General features: G+C 40.5%; 1 protein-coding gene and 1 long non-coding RNA gene across 2 annotated transcripts in view; one reads left to right on the forward strand and one right to left on the reverse strand.

Annotated features, from left to right (window-relative positions):
• Positions 1 to 394: 394 nt before the first annotated feature.
• LOC114662139 (uncharacterized) lies at positions 395 to 2,262 on the forward strand. The gene is made up of 2 exons (XR_003717958.2): positions 395 to 942; positions 1,888 to 2,262. It is a non-coding gene; the product is annotated as an uncharacterized LOC114662139 (long non-coding RNA).
• Positions 2,263 to 3,597: 1,335 nt separating this feature from the next.
• Positions 3,598 to 25,549, reverse strand: part of LOC114662137 (Fc receptor-like protein 5) — a 58,658-nt gene continuing 36,706 nt past the window's right edge. Inside the window, exons 5-12 of the mRNA XM_028815490.2 lie at positions 19,750 to 19,794; positions 19,582 to 19,659; positions 18,744 to 18,797; positions 18,604 to 18,651; positions 18,031 to 18,084; positions 12,316 to 12,426; positions 11,997 to 12,012; positions 3,598 to 9,395 (exon numbers count right to left, since the gene is read on the reverse strand). Of these exons, the coding sequence (XP_028671323.2) occupies positions 9,341 to 9,395; positions 11,997 to 12,012; positions 12,316 to 12,426; positions 18,031 to 18,084; positions 18,604 to 18,651; positions 18,744 to 18,797; positions 19,582 to 19,659; positions 19,750 to 19,794 (461 nt within the window). The 3' untranslated portion in view covers positions 3,598 to 9,340. The remainder of the gene's footprint in view (positions 9,396 to 11,996; positions 12,013 to 12,315; positions 12,427 to 18,030; positions 18,085 to 18,603; positions 18,652 to 18,743; positions 18,798 to 19,581; positions 19,660 to 19,749; positions 19,795 to 25,549) is intronic.

A 25,549-nucleotide genomic window follows, 5' to 3' on the forward strand; every position in this document is an offset into this window, starting at 1 on the left:
GCAAGGAGGTAAAGAGGAGTCAGTCACAGAGAAAAGGGCAATAGTGAGTTCATCACTTGCCAATGCAGCAACAGCCATGATGAAAAGGGGTGAAAGGGCTGTGTCTTAAAGGGGGGGTTCAGTGGACTGTCATTGTAGGGGAGGTAATAAGGGGTTTGTCCAAATTCAGTGTGTAGTCATTAAATCGAAGGGGTAAATGGGACAGTCAGGAGGAATGTGGGGTCTCTTTCATTGACTAGTGAGTTAAAAAGTGCTTTGTTGGGGCAATATGGTGTATACAAATACAATGCTTAAGACAGTTAATTGGACAGATAATCACTGTAAGATTATTAAGAGACAATAAGGGTTCATTTTATTGAAATTAAAACAGGTGATTCATGGAGAAACAGAGTAATAAGGATTCTGCTTCAATGAGCCTGTGATATGGAATCAATCAAAGAAAATGACCTGCCATGGTGCAACCAGGAGACAGACATAGTAAAGTGGTAATAACGTATATATCACAATGGGAGGCCATAATTCATGTGGAGGACATGTTAAATTATAAAAGGTGGCAAGAAGCATTTTGTTACTGAGACACAGTAAAATGGAGTCAGTCATAGTGAGGGGGCAGTGAGGACTCCTTACTGAGCCTTCACAGATCTGTCAGAATGAAGGTGGACAGGCCAGGCTTTCAAGCACTCAGACAGACTTTGACTGTTGGAGAGGGCTGTTTCACAACTCTGACATGTTGTCACCTCAGTCCCAGATATTTCCTGCTTGCTAACCTCACAGTTATCTTCCTCATTTTTAGCTTCCTCTTGAGGATTTCAGAGCTCTTCAAAATGTTCGGCCTTCCTGTCCTGTGTGCATTTGCTGTCTGCTGCAGTCCTGGGCAAGAGGTCAGGCAAGTGCAGGGTGGCAGAGGAGTGGACCTTCAGCGACAGCACCAGTGCTGAACTGGTAAGTATGAGCATTCACAAAATGTTTGGCTTTTGATTAGAAAAAGAAAGAAAGAAAGAAAGAAAGAAAGAAAGAAAGAAAGAAAGAAAGAAAGAAAGAAAGAGGTCAGAGCAGCAGTCTTTCTAAAAAGTGCAACATTTCCAACTGCTTTATGTTGAATGCTTCAATAATTAGAAAGTGTCTCTGAGCCTCAGCTTAACTGCACACAGGTTTTGATCTGTGCTCAAGCCAGCACGTGCTGACATCCAAAATGGATCAGCATACTTAAATGTTCTGCTTTAGCCCTCTCTCGATAAAAACAAGCCTTTCGCTGATGAAGTTCTAGAATTTTCTTGTAGTTTTCTGCTTGATGAACAGCCCACGTTCCAGTGGAGTCCAAGCGGGAAGCTCACCCCTTAGCTGGCAGGCATTTAAGTTTCTGTTCTGGGGGAGGATGGCACCCTGTGGGATAGAAGGACGCGTGCTAGCAGTGCTCTCCTGCAGAATGTCACCGGACCATCTGCTGCACTGTCATTCAAACCTGTCATTTTCGGATGCATGGTTTTGAAAAATTATATATTTATAAATCTCTCTTTTATGTAGCGCCTTGCTATACTGTCCACCTAAGTTATGCAAATAACCCTGCATAATGTATCAAAGCTTTAACTTTATACTCTACCTTACACAAATGTACAACTGAAAGTGCTTCAGAATTACAGGTATATTTTCTATTCATTCTGTTTTATTTTTCTTCCATAAGGGTACCTAAAAGCATTTAACAAGCTTACTTCATAATAAGATGGTGGTGACACATTAGCTTCTTGACTGGCAGCATCCGTCCATTAATCCAGTATTAAACATAGTGGCCCAACTAAAGGGGCATCAGAAAAGGGACATTGTGCTTTAGTGTCACACTTCCTCCTTCCTCAATCTAAAACTGCTACTTGTTCTCCACCATTCCTGCAGGAAGTGCTGCATTGAAAAAATCTCCACTTAAAAAGCCCACTTCAGGGTCCCCCGCTCCGTGTATTTGACAAGCTGAGTTCGACACTCAGTCTGATAGAGTGTCAGTTTGTCAAATACCCCAAGCGAGGGGCTCCATGACAACGGGCAGGTGGCTGAACTGCAAAAGAGGGCCCCCCACCACAGAGGACAAGTCCAGAAACAGGAACAACAGAGCTGCTGTGCAAAAGGTCTAGTGCCAAGAGCAGAGGGGCAGAAGAGTGTAAGCACAACTCCAATGTGTCGCCGTTGTGCCAAAGAGACGATCGGGTCAGCATCAAGAAATGGAGTAACATGAAAGAAATGCAAGCGTAAGTGAAAGTCATGAGAAATGGTGTTTTTGAAGAATAAAAATAATTTGTTGGCTTCAATTTATGTGTGCACAGAGGCATTGTCTGCATTGGCCCCCTTCTGTATGAATGAATGTACTGTCACTATCAACTTTCTCTTTACTCAGTGACGAGATTCTGCCCATATGTGATAGTAAGAGCTTTTATGTTTCAGACATGAGAGGTTTGCCTGGTGAGCAGGAGGCAGCAAACCCCACTGCTTCATCATCCAGGCATACATGTGGGTATCTATCTATCTATCTATCTATCTATCTATCTATCTATCTATCTATCTATCTATCTATCTATCTATCTATCTATCTATCTATCTATCTATCTATCTATCTATCTATCTATCTATCTATCTATCTATCTATCTATCTATCTATCTATCGGTATGGGTAGTCAAGAGTTTATGTAAATATACAGTTCACTGTTTCAGGTGACCATTATTATTGTGTCTCTTTCTTCCCACTGTCAGCACTTTTATCCTTACTTGATGGCTTGTATAAACTAAAGGTTTTATTTGTTAGTGTCCACCCTGTCCCTAAAGCCTACTCCTATACTCTGTTCATGGTGGACTAAGCCCAGAGTGCAGAGGGGTGAAGTAGACACACATCTGTTTAAAAAAAAGTTTTATTTCAGGAAGAACAAAAAAAAAGGGCAGAAAAAAAGAGAGGTGCAGGGTAACATCTGAGGTGAGCGGTGAAAACCTGCAGTACAAAGTGAAATCGGCAGTAGCAGCTCAGCATTCTCACAATGTCACCAGACAGACCCCTGAAAGTGTTACATTAAATGTAGTCGAGGGGGTTCACCATTAGCAGCTTTGCAGTGCACACTTCTACATTCAAGCAAATTACACATCTGAATTTTCTGTAAAGAAGGGAAACACTAAAAAAAGTTGTGCGGTCTAACTGGCAGTCAAAATTTGCAAAACTCAAGCCAGACCAGCAGATCAGTGGTGAGAACTAAGGTAAGATTAGAGGAGTGCAAATAGTGGTGGTGGTGGAGTGGGGGATTTTAAGTGAAAAAAAAAAGACAGACATTTTAGTCACAGTTTTATCTTGCTGCTGTTCATTTTTACAATTGTTACTATGCTTTTAATCTGCATGTGAATTTCAATATTCATTTATAGTGTAATTTTTAATACATTATTAAACATATATCTATCTATCTATCTATCTATCTATCTATCTATCTATCTATCTATCTATCTATCTATCTATCTATCTATCTATCTATATATATATATATATATATATATATATATATATATATATATGTATATATATATACAGTATATATATATATGGACTTGTGATAAAACCTAAATTCAGTTATGCCTGAAAGATCTGTGACATTTGAGGGTGGTCACCATGCACCGTGATGAACATTAGCACTTTGCCGCTTTGGATAGTGACCACGGTCATTTTGAACATCTATGACAGATCATCCTGTGGTGCTTCAGCACAAACCAGATGGTTTGGTTCCATTTGGGCAAAGATGGCTGTGAATGAATGTGTGTAATGCTGGGCGCTGACTTCATTTTGTGTGCTTATTTCTTAGTGCTATGTAAGGTGATTTTTTTTCTTTGTTTATTCACTGCTCACTTCTTGTTGTTTTATGATGGTCTCCATTACTGCTGGGATAAGCTTTAAGCCCCTGTGTCCTTCAATGGGGTAAGCGGTCTCAAAAAGATTCAAATAATGCACAGACACATATTTAGTGCATTGCTGCCATTACACCTGAAATATCGTAAATGTATGTTATGCAAATAAAGCACCTTTTACTTGAACTGGAAAAAATGGGTGTCTGTCTTTATTGTAAGAATGATCTTATTAACATGTGCTGATTTATGAGATAACTACATGTAAATAATGACAATGCTAACTTATGATTTTATACATAAGAAGGGGGACATGACGTCAAAGTGGGTAGCCATGCTGCCCAGAACTCCCGCTTTACTCCTGCCTCGCATTTTCATGTTCTCCCCGTGTTCTTTTAGGGTTGTCCTCTCAATGCAAAGACCTGTTCCTAGAATGACTGTCAATGCTAAAATGACCTAATGTGTGTGTATTCTGCCATGTTCTTGCCCTGGAAAATTCATAAATGAAGACAGAGAATGATGTGGGGATGTTTCATGGCTCGCTTTACCCAACAGTCCATGCCTTGCCACAAAACTGGTGTGAAAGTAGGCATGCAGAGTATGAGCACCTCCTATGAGGATGAATAAACTCATTTCTGGTAAGCCCCTTGATTGTACATAAATCCTCTTCTTTTTTGAATTCCTTATTTTAATGTTTGATTAGCTCATCTAACACACGTTAGTCCACTTTTTTTCTGCCTGCACCACTTCTCTGTTTCAGCCTCTTTAATTTAAATAAATCATGAATCATAGAAATGATGTTACATGTACGAGTGTGTCTGAACTGGCCTGGTGTCAATAAGTGAGTGTGCCCTGGCACTATAGTATGCCAGGGATTGGCTCAATTGTCTCCACGATAACAGTTTGGACTAAAAAGGTTCAACAAAGTATGGATTCTTTCTAAAAATGTTCTGCAAAGCAGTGTATTGTATGAAGATTAGACAGAATATTACTGGTAACTCATTACAATCAGGGTTCCTTCCTGTCCATAGGAGTTAAGTAATCTTCCTGATACTAAACCACACATTTACAATCTCAAAAAAATTCAAATTGGTACTGATAATTTAAATAAAGGGTGACACGGTGGTGCAATCGTAGAGTAGCTGCCTCATAGTGAGGAGACCAAGATTCACATCCCAGGTCCAGCCTGTGTGGAGGTTGCTTGTTCTCCCTGTGTTCATGTGGGTTGCCTTTGGTGCTCCAGTTTCCTCCCACAGTCTAAAGAGATGCAGGTTAAGTGGATTTGCAATGCCAAATTGGCCCTGGTGTGTGAGTATGGTGTGTGTCTGTGTGTGTTTGAGTTTTCATCATGCAATGGATTGGCACCCTGTCCAAAACTTGCTCTTGCCTTGCACCCTATGCTTGCTGGGATAGACTCCAGCCACCTTGTGACCATGCTTAGGGTGAAGTGGGTTAACAAAATGGATGGATGGACATCAGGGAGAGCAAAAATTCAACCTGACAGTTTCATTTAAGTGCAGATAAGGAGAAGACCCAAAATGGAGTGGGCATGCAAATGCTGACAAGGAGCTCCATTTCTCAAAGTAACTCTTGATTGCTTGTGAGAAATTTATTTGGTCCATAATTAATGAATTAGCATATGGCATTTCTACAGAAAGTGGTCTTCCAGTATTGAAAACATAATGCTTAATGTGTTAGTAAATGTGCTAGTAAATGCTTGAGCTGAGCCAAGATACTTATGTTAGGCCGAGCTTTTGAGGGCACTGCAGTTACATGAAATAAGAGAAGCTTAATAAACAAATAAATTACAGTCCATTCAATAACCATTTCCTGTAACCTTATTGATGTTATTTGCCTTCATTATTTCCTGAAGATTTATGAATAGTGTGTTTAAAAATTGACTTTGTTTTAATAAATATGCTAATAGAACCTGATACTTTCTGATTTTATTTTTCAAACTTCCAATAAAGTAGATTGATCAGTAGAAAAGCACAAGTGAAACTCCATGGAGCTCTCTTGGTAAAAATGAGTGCTGATGTCTTGTTTGGTGGGGGTCAATGGTGGCCTCTATATTCCACTCAGGTGGTGATGCTGCCACACTTTCTTTGTGCCAGAGTTTGACTGTGGGGGCCTTGAATGTGACATGCCACTCTGAAAAAGGATTGGGGGAGAGGTCATGGTGGTATGTTAAGCAGGAAAAGAATGAGAGTTATTGTGTTAGTCCAGCCCTCATAAAAATAAAGGTCTTCCATGAATAGCACCACTTCATAAAGAGGTTGCAGTCTTCTCAACTTCCTTGACTGGCTACAAAATTTAAATTCTTCTTGGCCTATCATTGCTAACAAAGTCTTCCTGTAATGGCCACCTTGCATCTATTACATGAATTTCCCTACCCTTGCTTATATGGTTTTTGCCCAACAGCCAAGTCAAGTGGACAAGTGGAGATATCAGAGCAGCCAAAATATCCACCTAGACCAGCAAATCTCAAGGTTGGTCCTGGGTGCCCATTGTGGCTGCAGGTTTCATCCCATACAACTTCTGCTTTAGTATGGACTTCTACCTTCAATAAGTGAGATATTATTTCCCAGTTTCTGTGTGTTTCAGTGCGGAAATTACAAAACTGGGTTTGCTAAACGTGTATTGGAATGTAGTGAGTATTTCTGTATGTGAATTTATAATCTTGTTTTAAGCTTTTCACCATCTATTTACCTGCATCCACAAAATATGGGTAAAGTGAGTAAGATGGTTAAGGTGCCTGCTTTTACACATGCAAGTACATTTAGGGAGATCTCCTTTGAAAAATCGCTCTGATGTCATAAAATGTCAGAAAAAAAAAGGATTAAATATCATCAGCGGTCACCATGAATCTAAAAACAAGCATGGAGTCTGTGTCTCCTGAGCAATGAGGGTAACATTACTTTTAAAAGTAACTTACAAAAAATATAACACTGCTATTTGTCCTGGATATGATGTTAAACTGCATCTGGACCTGCAACTTGCAAGGAAATCATGGTGGTTGGTGGTAAGATTGGCACTCCAGCCACCATAACAAAAAACTTCACACAGCTCTGAGACGACAGACAGGACTCCTTAATGGGGTCAGGCTTGTTGGGGATCAGAACTGGTGTGGTGCTGAGGCGTCGCCCGCTGCACAGCAGCACTCAGGTCCCAGGATCCTGATCTTCATCGTGTGGTGGATGCGGCAAGGGCTTTTACCAGTGCATGATCCACAAATTGACCTGACGAGACCTGTGCTATAAAAATTGTTGCCATCTTTCTCTTTGGTCATAACATATCCCTGGGCATCCTTTGAAAAGATTCAATTGTTTCCCTAATATTCTGGCTTAATTGCCCACCACAGCCTGGTGATTTTGGCCCCCTGATCCTCCTCTGTCCCTTATTGGCTAATTATCTCTCTCACTTCTTCACCCCCTAATAGCGCCGTGAATGTGATGGCACAAGAATTTCTGCTGTTGCACCATCCCAGTGGATGATACACCTTGGTTGTGGTTAAAGTGATTCCCTACTGTCTATGCAGAGCACTGTAAATAGCTTAGGAAAGTGCTAAATAAATGTAATTAATTATTTGTTATTATTATTACAAAGTCATGTTGAGCTGCAGCCTACCTAGCCACAAGCAGGAATCACCCTGGACTGGATACCAGTTCATTGCAGGGCACACTCCCATACATCAGGCCAATTCAGAATCACCAATCAGTGTAAGATGCATGCCTCTGGAATGAGGAACTAAGCTGAACAATGGAAATGCTGGTAAACTGCACACAGATGGTAGATGGGGATTTTTAACACCAGACTCTGGAGATGCAAGACAACAGTGCTAATCACCTCACACCTCAACCCCCAATCAACCATCTACCCATTACTGATCCCGCTTAATTCAATTCAGAATTACCAGGGAACTGGGTTTATAATGGCAGAGTTGGCACAAAATAACCCAGGGTTGGATGCCAATCTAACACACACACACCCCGACACTCACTCATATGCGGCCTGTTTAGAGTTGCCAGTTCATCTAACCTGCAAATCTTTGGGATGTTGGACAAAACCCCATGTGCACACAGTAAGAGTTTATCTAAATTCCACAATGAGAGTAACCCATTTTGAGATGAATCCAGGACTCTGCAGCTAGAGGGCAGCCCTGCTAACCACTGTGCCTCCCTTTACATGTCAGAGTTAATTGAGAAAGGGATGTTGATTGGGGATGTACATCCATGCCTTCACAGATGCTGGTCTGAAGTCAGGCTGTTGAGGGCTACAAACAAGGCGTGACTCAGCAGCGTGTGCGCTGGAGAAACTCAAAGAGACTATCTGCAAAAGTCAACGCTCCTTCTGACTTCCTCTTCTAACTGAACAGAGTTTGAGCAAAAGCGGATGTGGGACACCCTGTGATCTGATAGCTAAATATGGCCATGTGTCAGAGTCAGCGATGGTTCCTGCAGATAGAGACACCCAAAAAGAGAAAATGCTGCCTATTAGCAGGATCGGCCATGATGTTAGGAGAAGTCTTATGGAGCTGCCTTGCAAAAGTTGCAAAAAGGAAGTGAAATTCCAAATTGGGTCTCCAACAAGCCACAACATGGGGAGATAGTGTGTATTTGAAAAACCAGTAGGGAAAGGTCCACAAAAAAAGACAATCATTTTGGCGCTGGGGGTGATCTCATTTCAAAGTGTGATTGTGTAAGATGGGCAGGAATCATTCTGTATGTGCAGCATTCAAATTGTTAGACGTAGTGAGTGTGCCATTTGTATATATACTCCTACTGAGTGATGTGAAGGTATCCCAATTTGTAACCTGACGTCACTCCTTGGTCCTTGTGGTGGGGCGACAGGACACTCACACCCCCCCCCCCCACCCCCTCCCTAATGAAGAGTTCTATTTAAATTAGTCACTTCCTGTCTAATCGCCCATTTCAATCTGATAAGCAAGGCCATGTTGTGCTGAGAAAGCTAACACTTGCACACTCTAATTTTATTCACACTATGCTTTGACATTCAAAATGGTTATAAAAAAGCCTTTACAAGAGAAATGATTACTACTGAAGCTGCCCTGCTTGCCCGTCATGGTGGGTCCTTGAAGAATATAAAGACCTGATGAAGACTTTACTCTGAGATTGTGACCCCCTCCACCCACAACTTTTAAGAGTTTGGCCTAACAAAGCCAGTCCCATGATGGCATCTCATTTTTAGATCACTGGTCAATGTATCAAGAAGTAGATGGCTAAACCCATGTTATTGAACAAACCTTTTGTAAATTAAGCTGCATATAGTGTGATATTTCCACACTGGATTCAGAACAGGGAGAACACACTTGACCATCTTAACAACAATTTGGTAACTTTGAACTGGTGCCTTCTATAAATGAGCACCCAAAGTGATGGCAAAGCAAACTCTCATGCACACTTAAAATATCTGGTAAGTCTGGAATGGATTGGCTCCAGCTTCAGAGGAGTCAGCACTTTCTTCAAATTTTCAGGTTCTTAAGTTCAGTGACATTGTCCAGGGGAGCGCTATTATACCTGTGGCCAAGCAAAACAAAGAAAAGCACATTAGGGGTGTCAGTGGTCACTGTTGTAGCTCTCCAAGGTGCTAGTGGGTGGATAATCAAAAGACACAACCTCAGTAGTTTCCAATTTAGTGTTACAAGAACGATTTGGGTATCAAAGAGGTCCTGATCCTTCATTGTCACTTAACCTCCTGTCCAGATATCTCATTCATCAACCTCTTGATTTCCCAGTCAGCTCTTGATCATCTGCTCTCTTCTGCTTTCATACTCGTGTCTCCCTTGTCTTCCATATACTGTGTGGACATTGTGTGCCTCACTCTCTGATACACACGTTATTTAAAGGAGTTCTTGCATACACTGTGTAAAAGATCCCATGATAATCATGGGTCTCAATTTGTGTTCCAGTGATGGCTGGACACTGAAATCTTACTCTGGTAGTTTGGAGTATACAATAAACTATCTATCAGTTAGGATGTGCATATCCTAAGTAGGTGACTCACACCATACATGAATAAACAATTCTACAAACAAAATTCGCAGCACCTTGTATGTCTCACAAGCACCACACAAGACAGTCACTCTTCACAACATTTATGCATTGTGTGTGCATTGCTAAAATGGCTATTTGATTATGCGGATTAATGTAATTGTACATCATGAACCAATTCACCTGTTTACCAAAGACCAGTGCTGAAGCTATAGTTAGTTAAGAACACAGAAGGCAGAATCAGGTCATTTCAAGGGTGAAGCAGTGGTTTACTGCATTGTGAACTCCTTCTGTATCAGCAGTCTCTGTCACTTTCTGCTATCCACCATCACACTCTTCGGTATCACTGAGATTAGGACAAGCAACAATGGCTGTGTCAGGCTGCTGTTGATGTTTTTGCTCAAAATGTCGCTGTCCTTTTTCTCAAATACTCTCAAGGTCCATCAAAGTACATATATCCTTTCCTTGCTGGATAGGCTCCCACCAAGCCAAGCGTCTAGCCTGTGTCGCTGCCTTCCCACCCAACCTATAAGAGCTACTACAACATGTTTTTAAAATTCATTTTTAGAAATTCAAAGGCTTAATGAGGGGGTTCCCAGATCCCCAAGTACTCTCTGTATTTTGAACCATCCTTTCATGATCATTTATGGGGCATCTGGGTGATAGTTTTCTTTAGGAGCTACTTTGGTTTAACATCTTCTGCCCCCTAGGGGCTATGAGGATTAAGATCTTTTGCAGACTGGAAGAGTTGCTATTATCACTCCATAACAGAGTAACATACAGTGCAGGATTTACGTATAAGCTACACAAGCTATAGCTTAGGGCCCCCGCCCTCTTGGGGGCCCCAAAAACAAATTGTCCGAGTGAGCAATTGTCATATATACTTAAATATACTACAGCATTATTTGTCACAATCAAGCCCGGCCTTAGGCATAGGCGAAGTAGGCGACCGCCTAGGGCCCCGGCGTCCGGGGGGCCCCGGATCAACTCCTTGGTCTAATTTTCACGCATTTCACAGAGCTTCCAGGGGGGCTCCGCCCCGCTCAGGGGGCCCCTGGACCCCCCTTTCACCTAGGGCCCCATAATACCTAAGACCGGGCCTGGTAACATAACAAACAATGCTACATTTATATTTGCTGTCGCCTGCTCACCTGATATGGAGCCCCTGTACGTTTCAGATTTGCTAGTATCTTATGATCCTCTGTAGATTTTGGTCTTTCTCCTTTGGATGTTTCCAGATATCTTGTTTTCTCGTCTTTGTGCTTTGTTTTCTTTGATGTTCCCTTTCCTTTACATCCTTTACAGACTCATCCATCTCTTCCATTAGAGAGTAACATTTCCCTTTGATTTAATTAGCTGACCTCAAACTAATCTGACTTTTCTTGCTTCTGGCCAGATTCACATGCATTCACTTGTTCATTTTTCATAGCGATAAATTCCATTTCAGCAACTTCGGGTCCAGACAGTTTACAGACAGCACTGAGTGCAAGGCCAGAACACAACTCTGGATAGGACACCAATTCATCTACTCTGTGAATTTGCTTAATCCAGTTCAGGCAGGTGTCAGTCTTACCAGCAGCAGTGTAAGAACCACCTCTCCAAAGGACAGTGGTCCAAATGTAGTGGTCACTCTCACACATAGCCATAGAGGATCAATTTAGAGCTGCTAGTCAACCTAATGTGCACATTTCAGGAATGGAGGAGGAAATTCCTGAATATCTAGAGGAACCTTAAACAGACATAGAAATAAAGTTGAACCTGAGTACACAAACTCTACACAGACGGGACTGGGCAGGAAGTCAAAGCCAGGACATTTGGTTTTCTAGGTCGCAGAACTAGCTGCTGTGCAATTCACTCACAATGAAACAGTTTACCACCATTGAGTAACCTTAACACATTTTAGGATGTTTTGTAAAATGCACAGGAACCCAAGTAGAATCTGTAGTGTGCAAACACTCACACACAGCTGAGATTTGAACTCTGGATCAGTCAGGCCACCTTACCACCCAGATTCCAACTCACAATTCCCTTTTAGTCTACCATAGTCAAAGATTTATGGGGCTCTCACACTTTCCATCCAAGTCTCATCATACCTTGAAACAAAAATGTGATTTTGTTTTTGCTTACCCAAATTTCTTCTTCCCTGCAGAAACATAAAGAATAAAAAATATTAGCATTGCTGAAATCTCTGTGATCTGCGAGTGCTGATCATTTTTTGTTATTACATGTCATCATTCTGTATTTATACCTTAAGCAGAGGAGATAAGAAGCAGAAGCAATACTGCTTTGTCGATCATACAAGAGGAACAATACAATAGTGAGGCATGGCATGCCAAGAATAAGAAATCAGTGTGTCTGGAACACTGGCAAGGGAAGATAGGCTTAAAGAGCATTACTACTGAAACATTTTTCTTTTATTTAATCATAATCCAGAGAACATTTGTACCTTTCTTCTTCCTCATGTAGATGCAGATAGCGAGGCTGATGAGAACAGCCAGCGCCACTGCACTGATCAAGGTGATAAAGATGACAGTTGCTAATGAAGAACGCAAGTGAGCTGCAAAAAGACAAAACAGAGGCAACTTAGAGGCCGCTCTGTTAACCGATTTAATTTTTTTTCTTACCACCCATCTTGCTAGGTCAAAACATTAACATTCTGGCTATGATTAGCAAAGGCACTGTAGTAGCTTTTAATGTGCTTACACGTGCAAGGCACAGTTCATTAGAATGGAATTTATGTACACTCTCCTCAACTCCAGAGTACTGAGTGAAAATCCCGATCCAGTTGCTACCTTTGTGGAGTTTGATTGTCTTCTACGTGTCTGAGGGGGTTTTCTTCCGGGTGCTCCATGTAAGCTAACTGGTGACTCTAAACTCCACTCAGTTTATTTCAGTTTATTTTTTGTATAGCACTCTTCACTTGCTTGTTATGAGTGGGTGTGGGTGCCTGTGTGAATGTGCTGATCTGACATCCCTGCCAGGGATGTTTCCTGCCATATGCCAATGCGTTGGGCATAGATTACAGTCCACTTGATTTTGTATTAGAATAAGCATGTTAAGAAAAGAAATGGAATGAATGTTGAGATAAAAATTATAGGCTGGCATCCCATGCAACTTTGAGATGCCAGCCTATAATTGGTTGGAACCTGATGAAAAAACCTGGTTAGGCTAGGAAAGACTAGGAACCCCTCTGTCCTAAATTGCTTTGTGCGGGTTTCAAAATGGAAAAATTGATACATTTATTAAGGTCTATTCTGGGAAGGCTTGTGTTCCTTCTCTATGATGAGTTTACCGGGGGGCGCCTTTATGAAATATTTTAGATAATGAAAAGAAACTGTGCCTTCATGCTGGACTCAGCTGCTGCTTTAGTGTGTGTGCAATTGCATTGTGTGCCAAGAAAAAAAGAAAACATAAAAGTGGTCTTCCAGATGATGCAACATGTGTTCAAACATCCTGTTGTTTTTTTGGAGAGGATTTTCACAAACTTCCTGTGAAATTGTGCTACATAAATTTTTAAAAAGCAGAAGTGACCCATTTTACGGCTGGAGATGAGGAGGAGGAGGAGGAGGCTGACAGGATTTTTTAACATAATCACATTTTGACAGTCAATAATTACATAATGAGACTATGCCAAGAAAGAGTTTCACCATGATGGTTTGGACAATTTCACAAGTCCAGGCCTGAAGTGATTCCTGGAAATGTATTGCATCACCTTATCTGTTAAAAAATCCTGAGATTTAAAGATTCACGGACATAACATCTGAAAAAATCATTAATGATAATTAATTACATTTAGTGCTTTTAACGCTACTCAAAGCGCTTTACATAGACAGAGGGGAAGCACTTCAACCACCACCAATGTGCTGCATCCACCTGGATGATGTGATGGCAGCTATTATTGCGTCAGTTTGCTCACCAAATATTAGCTATGAAGGGGTGAGAGAGATGGCCAAGTAGGGGGCCAGGATGGAAAAGGCCGTGATTGGCAATTAAGCCAGGACATCAGGATAAAACCTACTCTTTTTGAAAGATGTCCAGGGATCTTTAATAACCACAGAGAGTCAGGACCTCAGTTTTACATCTCATCTTAACGACGGCACCATATTTACAGCACAGTGTCCCCATCACTGCACTGGGGCATTGGGATTCACACACAGACAACATGGTAAGTACCCTCTGCTGGTCTCATCAACACCTCTCCCTGCAGCAACTCAAGCTTTTCCTTGATGGTCTCCTATCCAAGTCCTGGCCAGGCCTGAACATGCTTCAGGCGGATGACCCGTTCTGAAGTGCATGTGCTATGGCTATAAATCATAAGTGTCTTAAGAGATGACACTTTATTAGGTACACCCCAGCCTCACACAAATTTATATTCCAACAAGTCATGCATCATGTAGTATAAATCAGGCAGTCCAGCTTATATAGCATCAGTTAGTGTCAGCTAAGCTTTGGAATGGACAAAGGGAGTGGCATTAGGGACTTTGAACATGGCATGGTAGTCAGCGCAAGTCATGCCAGCTTTAACATCTCCCAAACATATGTCGTTATATACTTTTCATGCACATCTGTTTCTAGAGTTTTACCAAGACAGGTGCAAAAGCAAAAAAAAAAAACTTCTACAGAGTGTGTGGAAATGTCAAAGGAGAATCATACAAAGAAACTAATGGGCCACGACAAGGCAGATCACATCCAGATTCAAAATCGGTGTGCAGAATGGCATCTCAGAATACTCCATGACTTTGTCTCAGATTGGCTTCAGCAGAAGACCACCATGTTGGGTTCCAATGTTCTCAACAAAAAAAAAAACAGTAAGTGTGTCCCCAATGAGTACAGAACCATCCAAACTGGACCATTGAAGAATGAAAAAAAGTTGTCTAGTTGGATGTGTTTAGGTTGGTTTTTCCTCATGCTCATGGACTGATCAGAATTTGTTGCCATGGAGCCATCATGTTTGTTGTCAACAGCTTAGGTCAATAGCGGCAGTGTGATGGCATGGAGAATGTTTTTCTGGTACACATTAGGGGCTACGATCCCCACTGAAGAACATCTGAATAGCAAGTGTATCTGAACATCACTACCAACAAAGTTTACCCGTGTATTTCCAAATGATACTGCACTGTGTTATGTATCTGCACCAAATGGTTCCAGGAACATGACAGTGAATTTTCATTGCTTTTGTCCCCTGGGTGTCAACTCTATTGAGCATTAATGGGATGAGAAGAAAAGAGATGAGGAATGCAGTTATTTCCACAGGGTACAACATACCTGCATGACACATCCAGCATCTGGTAGAATCAACGGCCAAAAAAATCCATGCTGTTCTGAAGGCCAAAGGAGATGCAACATGCAACTAGATAGGTATACTTAACAAGCTGACAACTCAGGAAATAAATATGCAATGACCTCAACCATTTCCAAAAATAGGAATGAAAGCCAATTTGTGCTTTTTTGGAAGATTAACTACTTTAAAATGTCTGGGAATTGTGTGAATTCTGAAATAAAAGAGTTCTTCTCTGTCTCTATTTGAGATGCATGTTTGGGGAGAGGTGATAGATTCAGTAATATGCCACCTCTGTACAAAGATCCTGAATAAACACAATGGAGTGAGACAAAGGACTTCAGCTATAAGCTATAGGTTACCCTTTACAATGTCCTTAAGCCAGAATGTTGGGGTCAGAGAACTAACTGGTCATCTGTGTGTGATCAAGTGACCTCACTGAATTCCTGGGAAAACCACATTCTACCTGTGAAGATAATTTACAGGCAAAGGTCTAGAGGTTGGAACAGAAGGAAAGAGCAGAGTAAGCAGCTTTCTTAGTGAAGTTGTCTTTCTTGAAGCTCTCTGATATCATTTTGAGCCAGGCTAAGACAGCAGTAAAATCTGGCTGTAATTCCTTGTAATGGGAGACAAAATCATGGCAGCATGGGTCTGCTGAATATAAATATGTTAGCATCAGAGCCAAAACTGCCTCCTAGGGTGAAAGTGACACCTCTCTGGGCCATTAGAAAAATCAAGACCAAGCAGAATTCTCACATGAAAGATTGACTATATCTTGGATGTTTAGTCTCATTCTTTGCTGCCTTCTGTATCTTTGTTTTTTCTAAAAATGTTATGCTGTATCTCTCAGTGGTTTAGAACAGGGATGACATTATGGGTTCAGGCCCATCCACACTTTAATGTGTAATGTATATCAGTTCTGCGGTGGGTTGGCACCCTGCCCAGAATTGGTTCCTGCCTTGTGCCCTGTGTTCGCTGGGATTGGCTCCAGCAGACCCCCGTGACCCTGTGTTTAGCTTCAGCGGATTGGAAAATGGATGGATGGATGTATATCAGTTGATATGATACCCATATATCCAATTGATATAGCAGATGGAACAATTTCTGGCATAACAGTTGCTGTGCTCTAATGTCCCCTTCACGGTTGACTTCTGCACACTCATTGCTGCCCAGATAGGCTTATCCTGACCATATAATGAATTGATGGGTTCAGAAAGTGGATAGGTGGCTGGTTAGTGGAATTCTCATTAGGATGAGGGAATTCATTTAGAAGAGTGATGCAATCATCTGGGTTGATAAGAAGCCTGTGCTCCAATAATTAATACTGGAATTAGGTGGGTGAAAAGCTTATGAGGATATTAGAGAGTAGTTTGGTCTAGGATGCAACATATGGATGTAGGTTCAGTTCTTTGTGTAGAACTGATATCTCCAAAGAGTTAATGGATTTTTGATGAAAAATTCTTGGATTTTGACCAAGAACGTTGATATAAATATTCAGTATGACTAAGTGTGTGGCTCCTGTAATGGACTGGCATACCATCCAAAGTTTGTTGCTACCTTGTGCAGATGACACTGGGTTAAGCCCCCCCCTAATGATGAAAAATAAAAAATTTTGAAAATGAATGGACAGATAGCTCATTTAAAGATAATAGCAGTGTCTAGCAGAGAATTATCAAACGGTCGGGAAGCCAGAAGACCTCTTTGAAACGGGAATCTATAGCCAGCACATTCAGAGGCAAATGAAGTCTGCTAATACCTTTTGGAAGAAGACCAGTGAGGAGGAAGTTACAGTAATTCAGCTGAGAGGTAATGGATTCCTGAAAAAGTATGTCTACATCTGAGGTGGAGGGGTAAGGTCACGATGCAGAGATGTTGCATAGATGAGATAATGAGATTTTAACAGCACTCAAGACACAGGAGTCAAAGTGTAAGCCGCTGTCAGAGATGATGTTGAATAGCAACCATTAATTAGCCTTTTATGTCCCCTTTTAGGGAGCATGCACTTTGGAAGAAAGTTGGAACTTGAGTGCATGGAGGTTATTCCATTTACTCAGGGATGCACAGTGGGTGTGCCAAGGGATCATCAAGTACAAACTCCTTAGGCACCTTGCCACACTGCAACATCTATCGCACTTGGGCATCCTGCATATATACAGTACATATAATGAGGCGCTCATATTCTCAGTACAAAAAGGGAAATGAGCTTCTTAAGGGTAGCAGTCACGGCTCTGCTGGTGGGAGAGTACATGGTCACAGCTCCTTAACGAAACAGAGTAAGTTAGTTAGTAACTGCCAAATGTGTACTGCCCCTTAGAGGGTGTTTTTACAGGGCAGTGAGCTAATATAATACCTTTGTCAGCTGGGTTATGTTTTTCAAATATCTGAGATGGCACATCATGGACTGGTAGACAAAGAAAAAGAAACTGATAAGTATGAGAGGGCTCGTCTGTGGCAGGACACCTGAAAGTGGAGCCCATTAGAAATGTTTACTCAAAATTAAATAAGTTTTCTGACAAGTGAATACATTTTAAAACTGTCACTTCTACCCTGGCACCTATGACATTGAAAACACCACATATAACAGGCTTGGCATTTTATCCAGAATTAAGACGAGTTGCACAGGTACAAGAATTTTAACACTGCATATCTGCCATAGGCAGGCTGTCTGTATGTGGGGGAGCTCATCCTCACAACCTTTCTGTTGAAATATAAAATATAGAATAGAAAATGTGTTTCTCACTGGTAATGGTGCAGGCTCTACTTGTATAAATGTACACAGTTACAGCTCCTTAACCAAACATAGCAAGACTAGATAATACTGTAACAGTCAAGTGTATACCGCCACCTAGAGGGGTTTTACAGTGGAATGAGCCAAGATGATACCTTTGTCAGTTGTGCCATCCATCTCAAATACCTGGGATGTTACATTGTACTGGGCTGGGAGAGAAAAAAAAAGAAGTTGGTTAATTTGGAAGGGGTCCTCCATGGCAGGACACCCAAAAGTGGGGCTCAAAAAGAATGTTTATTCACAATTACGCAAAGTAGATACACTTTAATAATGCTGCTTCTACAATAGCACCTATGACTCTGAAGAAACTTTACAAAAAGGTTTAGCAATCCTTTCTTCTCATTTCAGTCTTCTATGGCAGGACACTTCAAACTGGTGACAAATAAGATTTTTTATTCATAATTAAGTAAAGTCTTCTAACAAGCAAACACCTTCTAATGCTACCACTCCTTCCCTAGCACCTATTACCCTGCAGACAAGGCCTATAAAAGACTAAACTGGCCTTTTATGCAGTATAGGATCAAGTAAGACGGGTACTAGATCTTCACACTCCTTATACATTTCTCCACACTCCATTGTCTGTCATAGGCAAGCCTTCTTTATGTAGAAAGGTTCACTCACACAAGTCTCTCTTGAAGTATAGGTAGGAAAGAAAACTTGTTTCTTACTGGTAATGATGCTGGCTCTACTTGAAGAAGGGTACACAGTCACAGCGTCTTAACAAAACATAGCAAACAGAGTTAATATAACAGTCAAGTGTATACTGCTCTCTAGAAGTGTTATACAGGCAAATGAGACAAGATGATACCTTTGATGGTTGACATATCCGTCTCAGATACCTTGGAGTTTACATCGTACTGAGCTGGGAGAGAAAAAAAAAAAAGAAGTTGGTTATTTTGGAAGGGGTCATTCCAACACTCCATGTTCTGGCAGAACACCCAAACGAGGTAATCAATTAGAATTTTTATTGACACTTAAGCAAGTACACATTTATAACGCTGCTCTTACTATAGCACACATGAACCTAAAGAAACTTTATTAAACAGGCTTAGCAAGCCGTTCATCCAGTACAGGTATGAGTGTGACAGGAGTCCGTTCCTTAGACAGTGGTGCTGACTTTGCTTATGAAATGCAATGCAGTACAGCTATGGAATAACACTAAAGCACATACTGCCCACTAGAGGTGACTGGCAAAAATCAACTTTCTTTGTCAACCCGGTTATTCTTCTCAAATATTCTGGTTGATTTATCATACCAGGCTGGGAGAAAGAAAGAAGGTTATTTTGGATGGTGGGTTAAGACATTTGAACTGGTAAGCAATGCTTTTTAACACATAAACATGGCCTTCTGGCAGGCAGACACAATTTAACAATGTCACCTTTATCTTACCCCCCTCTGAAGACCCACAAGACACTGCTTATAACAAGCTATGGAGATTCTACCCATGTAGGAAAACAGCACTGGGTATGGTTCTCTTCTCTGTTCTTATTGGGGATGGGGGGGATTGAATACTGCATGAAGTGTCTGAAAAATGGGAACAAACTTAACCAGTTTAGACATCCTGCTTATTGGAGTGCATTTACAGAAACTTCCTGTGAAATTGTAACAAAAAATGTCCAAAGAAAAAAGCAGAAGCATGCCCTTACCAGGATCAGCGCTAGTTTTGTCTACAGAAGAGGAGAAGGAGAAGGAGGAGGAGGAGGAGGAGGAGGTGGTGGTCAGAACTGTTCAATTAAACAAAATGAGGGCATTTAGTAACACTAAAGTATGCCTTCACGTTTTCAGGTGGTTGATCAGGACACACGGTACTGTACCTTTGCTCTCATCCTCGAAGTTTCGAGATGTCGTTTCATGCCAAGCTGCAAGAAGAAAGGAAACTGGTCACAAAACAGAGCTAAACTTAACACTTAATAAAGAATCACATTAACACTTGAAATGTTTTTTCTATCCAGACAGTGTAATCTGGACACAGTACCTTCACTCTCTCCAGTGGAGAAGCAACAAGTGAAGGTCGATGGGTTACAAAACACATCTTTGTGGATGTTTCTTATTGAGCTGTTATATCTACAGTACAATGAGCCTTCTCCCCCTGAGGTATAGCCACTTTTTGTAGGTGGGTTTCTGCATTTAAGTGAGAGCGGAGCACTTGTGCTGAGAGCCCATGGAGATGATGTATAAAGTCAGATTTGATGTTGTGAGGTGAGCGTCTGGAAAACGCCAATCCATTTTCAAACAAGCTATGGGCAGTTCAAAGATTACACAATGAGAGGAGCTGGGCCTGATAGAGTTAGGTAGACTGAAAATATAAATCTAATAATAAATGACGCAGTGCAAAGTGGCAAATGCAAGAAATAAAAGAAGGAAAACTTGAGGTTGGACTCACAAGCAACTCAATGAATCCTCAAGCAAGACCTAGGTGTCCACACGCTGATTGTTGTTGCTGACTAGTGTAACACTTTAGTTCAGGTACGATTAAAATCCATCTCTTATTCATTTAAGTAACAAGACCTTAACAATGGCTTCTTTTGGGCTTAATTAAACTTGTAAAGTATCGATAAAGTGGTTATGCATCTCTTTGCAGTGTGATACAGTACATTAAGAGTCTTTGATAAGTTGTTAAAATTATTTATGAATTTGAAGGATTCACAGGTCTTATACTGAAGTATCTAATTTTAAAAGGGATATATCTTCCTTAACCCACCTCTGAATGTTCCTTAACTGAAGCCTTTGTTAAGGTCTTGTTTCCTAAGAGTAAATCAAGTTCATTAATTTTCTTATAACATTTTGTTTTATTGATAGGCGTTGCAATTTTGCAGAGTTTGCCTCGCTGTCTCCATGGAATTCTATCCATAGGTGTTGCTTATGACATCATCAGGTTTACTAGTATAAAGGTCTCCCAGTTATCCAAGACTGGACCAAATATAGCACATTTACTTTACAACTTTGATTTTTGGTTTGTGTTTTAGCTCTGACAATTCTCTCTTTTGATTTATAAGTTTGAATTTTGTGTTGACTTTTACTCCACTCTTTCTCCTGTTCCTCACACCGTCTTCTGGACCCACTGGCCATTTGCTGTCAGTACAACTACCTGCTTGTCTTTTATAGTGTGTCAGCCTCAATAAGTGCTTTTTTGTACTGATTGGCTACATTTTACTATTTGTTTTCACATTTTATCTCCCAGGCTGATGATCTTCCAATTTCCAAGATGGCAGCAATGTTACAACATTAGTTAGACCTACAGTACATATGGGACTGAGGTCATTTTCCCTGTCTAAAAGCAGACCTGAATGAATGGCAAGGTTGTCTTTTAATATGTAACATTTTTAAGTATTTGTTCATTTATGCCAGTGCATGTTGTTATTTTTCTCCCTTTTTTCTTTTGCTTTAGTCAGTTTTCCATATTTGTTTTGTTGCTTTCCTTCTTTCTACACGTGTGATGTCTTGTTGCTCTTTAGGAGCTAGCTGATTTCAGACAAGCATCTACCTATGTGCAGATAAGTGAGCGACACAAACACATACAAGTTTGTCTGTAAGGCCTTCTTAATTAGGTCTTTTTTATTTTTCTTTTATGATGTGTGTGTGTGTGTGTGTGTGTGTGCCCTGCAGTGGACTGGCACCCTGCCTGGGATTTGTTCGTGCCCTGTGTTGGCTGGGATTGGCTCCAGCAGACCCCCATGACCCTGTGTTAGGATATAGTGGGTTGGATAATGGATGGATGGATGGAAAACTCTAATTTCACTTCAATTTTCTGCAAACAGTTTTGCTCATCACTACTTTGAAGCGCATCAAAATTTTTCATGAATATTAATGTATATATTTGTTTATCAACACATCTACCAATATAACCTTTCATGACCTTATCCACCTAATTGTAGGTGTGAGAAACATGCACATTTTTAGGATGTGGGAGGAAAACTGGATTTTTATTTACCTTCTGTCAGAATCTGTGTGAACATACTGGTGTCATTCTGCTGATCTATTGGGTCACTGTGCTTTCCTCTTTTCCTAATTTGTTGCTTTTCTGGTACTCATTTAGTTTTAGAAAGTTCAGATGTACATTGTGATTTTTTTGTGTGCTCTGAGTTGTCCTTTTCATTTTTAAATTCATTTGTCATCATTCTCTGGACTCCACTTTGGCCACAACCCTGCTGTTTGTAGCAACAGTGTTTGGTGCCATCACATGGTGCGGTGGCAGTGAAGCTCATGGTGTCAGCATGCTGATGTTTTAAATCTAGCATAGGGACAGAATGCAAGTAACGAACACAGAAGTAACAAAAGAAGAAGAATGAAAGAGAAAAGAAGCAAGAGAGGAACAAGGAGAGGAAAGGAGAAGGGTTAGGGATTTTAAAAATCACCTCAAAATTTTGGATGGTTTAGTAAGAAAAGGAAAAGAAAGAACTTTAAAGTCTAATGAGCTTCAGGACTAGTTTGCCCTTTAATAGAGAAAAGAAGTAAAGAAAAGAAATTCAGGGTTTATCATTTACTCCTGTGTTTAGCCCTTCAAACAATCAACATTTATCTTAATTTCCAAAACTTTTCTCTTTTTGGACACCTAAACACTGGCAAGTGTCTGCCACATTGGAGTCGCAGCAGATTTGTTGTTTCGGTTTCTTCCATTAGTGCAAATAGAACATTTCGGGATACCAAAGTGTCACACACTGAAGTATTTATTGAACATACTCTTTGCTGTATACATGAGATACCCAATCAGAGTGTATGCTTTTTAAAACAGCTGAATAGGACTCTTTATACAGTAAACAGTGGTGTCTACAGTTGTCATGTGTGTGCTGTTTAGGCGTCATCACCGAGGGTGCGGTGTGTGTGCAGTGCAGCTTTTTAGTATTGGGATTCCTGGAAAAGTCGAGCCACTTGATTGCACTGTGATGTGCCACCCTAAAAAGTGCAGCTGACAGTGTGACCATCCCATAATCTAGGATACAACCCGGAACAAGTACAAAGGAAGCCAAGATAAACAGGTAAAAAGGTGAATTTTATTTTAAGTCCCTAATCCAAAAGATAATATCAAAAGACATGCAATAGGACAGAAAACAAGGTAAGGGAAAACAGGCAACAGTATCCAAATCACTGGAGAAAAGGGAAAAACCAGAAAAAAATCCTGTTAAAGTCAAAATCACAAGAAACCATTGGTGAAAGGATTTCCCAAAGGCAGGCAAGATGCTTCATTTGTTAGGAGTGTATAAATACAATATACTGTATACTTAACGGTAATAGCAGTGAGATAACGGTAAAATCAAGTGAGATTTCTTTGAGCAGGGGGTGAAAAATGTTGAAATATATATTGTTTATTACTGCTTATTATTTTGGGTGCCACCATTTTGTGTTTCTGGTTTTTATTGGTCCTGCCATTTTATGTGTCTGCTTACTATGATGCTATGCAGTTGCTAGGCATTTGATGTATGTGTAGCATGACTTGTGACATGATGGCTGCATGGTTATAGCAGTGTCCAAATTTTGTTGGAAAAAAACAAAAGAAAAGACTCAGTGAAAGGCTGAAGTAATATTTTTTTATTAAGTTATGGTTATGACATTGATTTTGTATTCCAACTTTGATGTTAGTGTCCTCCCTTGTATTTGAAGAACAATCTTTCTCTTTTCGTGTTTTTGACCTTGGCAACAACTCTTGAGCTCTTTAATCTCTGCCACTCTAGTTATTAAATTAGCCTGGCTAAATTCTCCTGCTATGTTCCACACAGGGTTTATTTTCTGGCTTAATTTTATTTTCCTTTTCATTCATGTGTTTTTTCTTATTATGTCAATTTTTTAATGTTGTTATGCACTGTGTATATGAGCATCAAGGCTACTGTATATTTTGTGCTTTGTGGGTTGAACCCCAGGAGGTGGGGCCACCATGACAACTGCTGAGGTACTGCCCTCCACTATTATATACTGGAGGAAGAGATGAGTCCCTTAGAGGTTCATGGATTGTTGGAGATTTAGCATCATTTTGTGATTATTGTTTTTAATTCTTAGTTTATTGGATTTTTGCTTATAGTTTTTGGATTCTGATTACTGGTTTGCGCATTTTGATTTGTCATCCTCGGGGTTCCTTTTTTGGCATAACTATTTTGCCTCATATTTATTGTTTATTTTGCTATTTTGTGCTTCTTTTTGTTAATGTGAATGCATGCTTCACTTATAAAGATTTATTACAATAAAGGTACAGTGGTTAAGGTTTTGAAGTTCAAATCCTGAGGTTGTAGGATTAAATCCTGCTACTGACAATGTGTGACCACAATCAAGTCACTTCACCTGTCTGTGCTCCATTTGGAACCAATTGAATCTCAGATGTTGTAAGCTGTCTTGGATAAAGGTGTCAGCCAAATCATAAGTAATGATAATCCTTTGCCTTGTCTTATCAAGCCATAAATATCATAGTTTACCCTCTCTCTTGAAAATCATTGTTGTGTATTTGGGCTATTTAAAAGTATTTTGAATTTTTAAAGCCTGAGCTCTATTTCATGTCTGAGAAGGTTTGGAATTCTTCTTCTTTAGATTGGGGTCTGACTTTCTGGGAAGTGGCCTATTTTGGGCAGCTAAGTGAAGTCCTGGTCTGGCCTTTTTTGTATTTTGTGGCCTGCAGCCCCTTTCACCATCCTGTGTGATTCAATTCAGAACAGCTTGCTCTTTCATCTCCCTTATCCTTCCCATTATGTGACTACCTCTTGATTAATGCACAGCAACAGGAAGGTCTGGGTGTAGAGACTAAGTCAACCGATAACACTACTGTCTTTCAAGTGCAAAGCCCATAAACTGTATGAGGGTGTTTTTTAATCTGTAGTCCCTTCTCTCTGTCTCTTGGTGGGGACATTTACCTCTATCTGTAAATATTTCAATTGGCAGTTCATGGTGACCTACGTTCAGCATACATGAGTCTGGTAGTTTTTCTATACAATGACATCTTTTGTTGCAAAAAAAATTAGAATGTGTCTTACAACTTTTTCGTAACATCAACAGAACATCAGCTCTCTTTGTAAATAAGTAGCAGGATTTTTGTCAAGAAGTAAGTGAACAACACACAATGGAGTGGGCTTCACCTTAGAGGCCCTTTAAGAGGTAATAAGCTGTCCTACTCTAGAATGGAGCAAATTATTATCCTTTTAGTACAATTCCTAGGAGTAATTCTGAGATACTTTATCAATACGGGCACAGATCTGGTTTCTGCATTGTGTTCAGTGGGTCTGGGTGTGTGAACTTGTATTGGATTAAGCAGCTTCAGAAAATGGATTGATGGTGTCAAGTGCCTGAGTATCATGTGCTTCTTATTGGGACTGATGTTGAGGGTGCACAGAGGAAAGATTTGGGGGTGACACTGGCACTTATATGTTTTCTCCTTTCACCCCAGAACAGATGGCTATGACCTGGGGGATGAACCATAACCTCTAATAAAGCCCCATCTCTTTTGGCCTTCCCTCATAAAAAGACACAAGAAACAGGAAATCCTCCTCATTGTAAGGAACAGTGGCACACCACGCACTACTATGGCGCCATTCTAGGCTTTCTGCAAATGAGGTATTTTTTGCCTTGCGAACGACAATTACACAGGGTTACCACTGGTATCCAAACCCTTTTTATGATTTACAGTGTCTTTGTTTA

The sequence above is a fragment of the Erpetoichthys calabaricus genome, chromosome 12 (assembly GCF_900747795.2).
Source record: "Erpetoichthys calabaricus chromosome 12, fErpCal1.3, whole genome shotgun sequence".
NCBI lineage: Eukaryota > Metazoa > Chordata > Cladistia > Polypteriformes > Polypteridae > Erpetoichthys > Erpetoichthys calabaricus.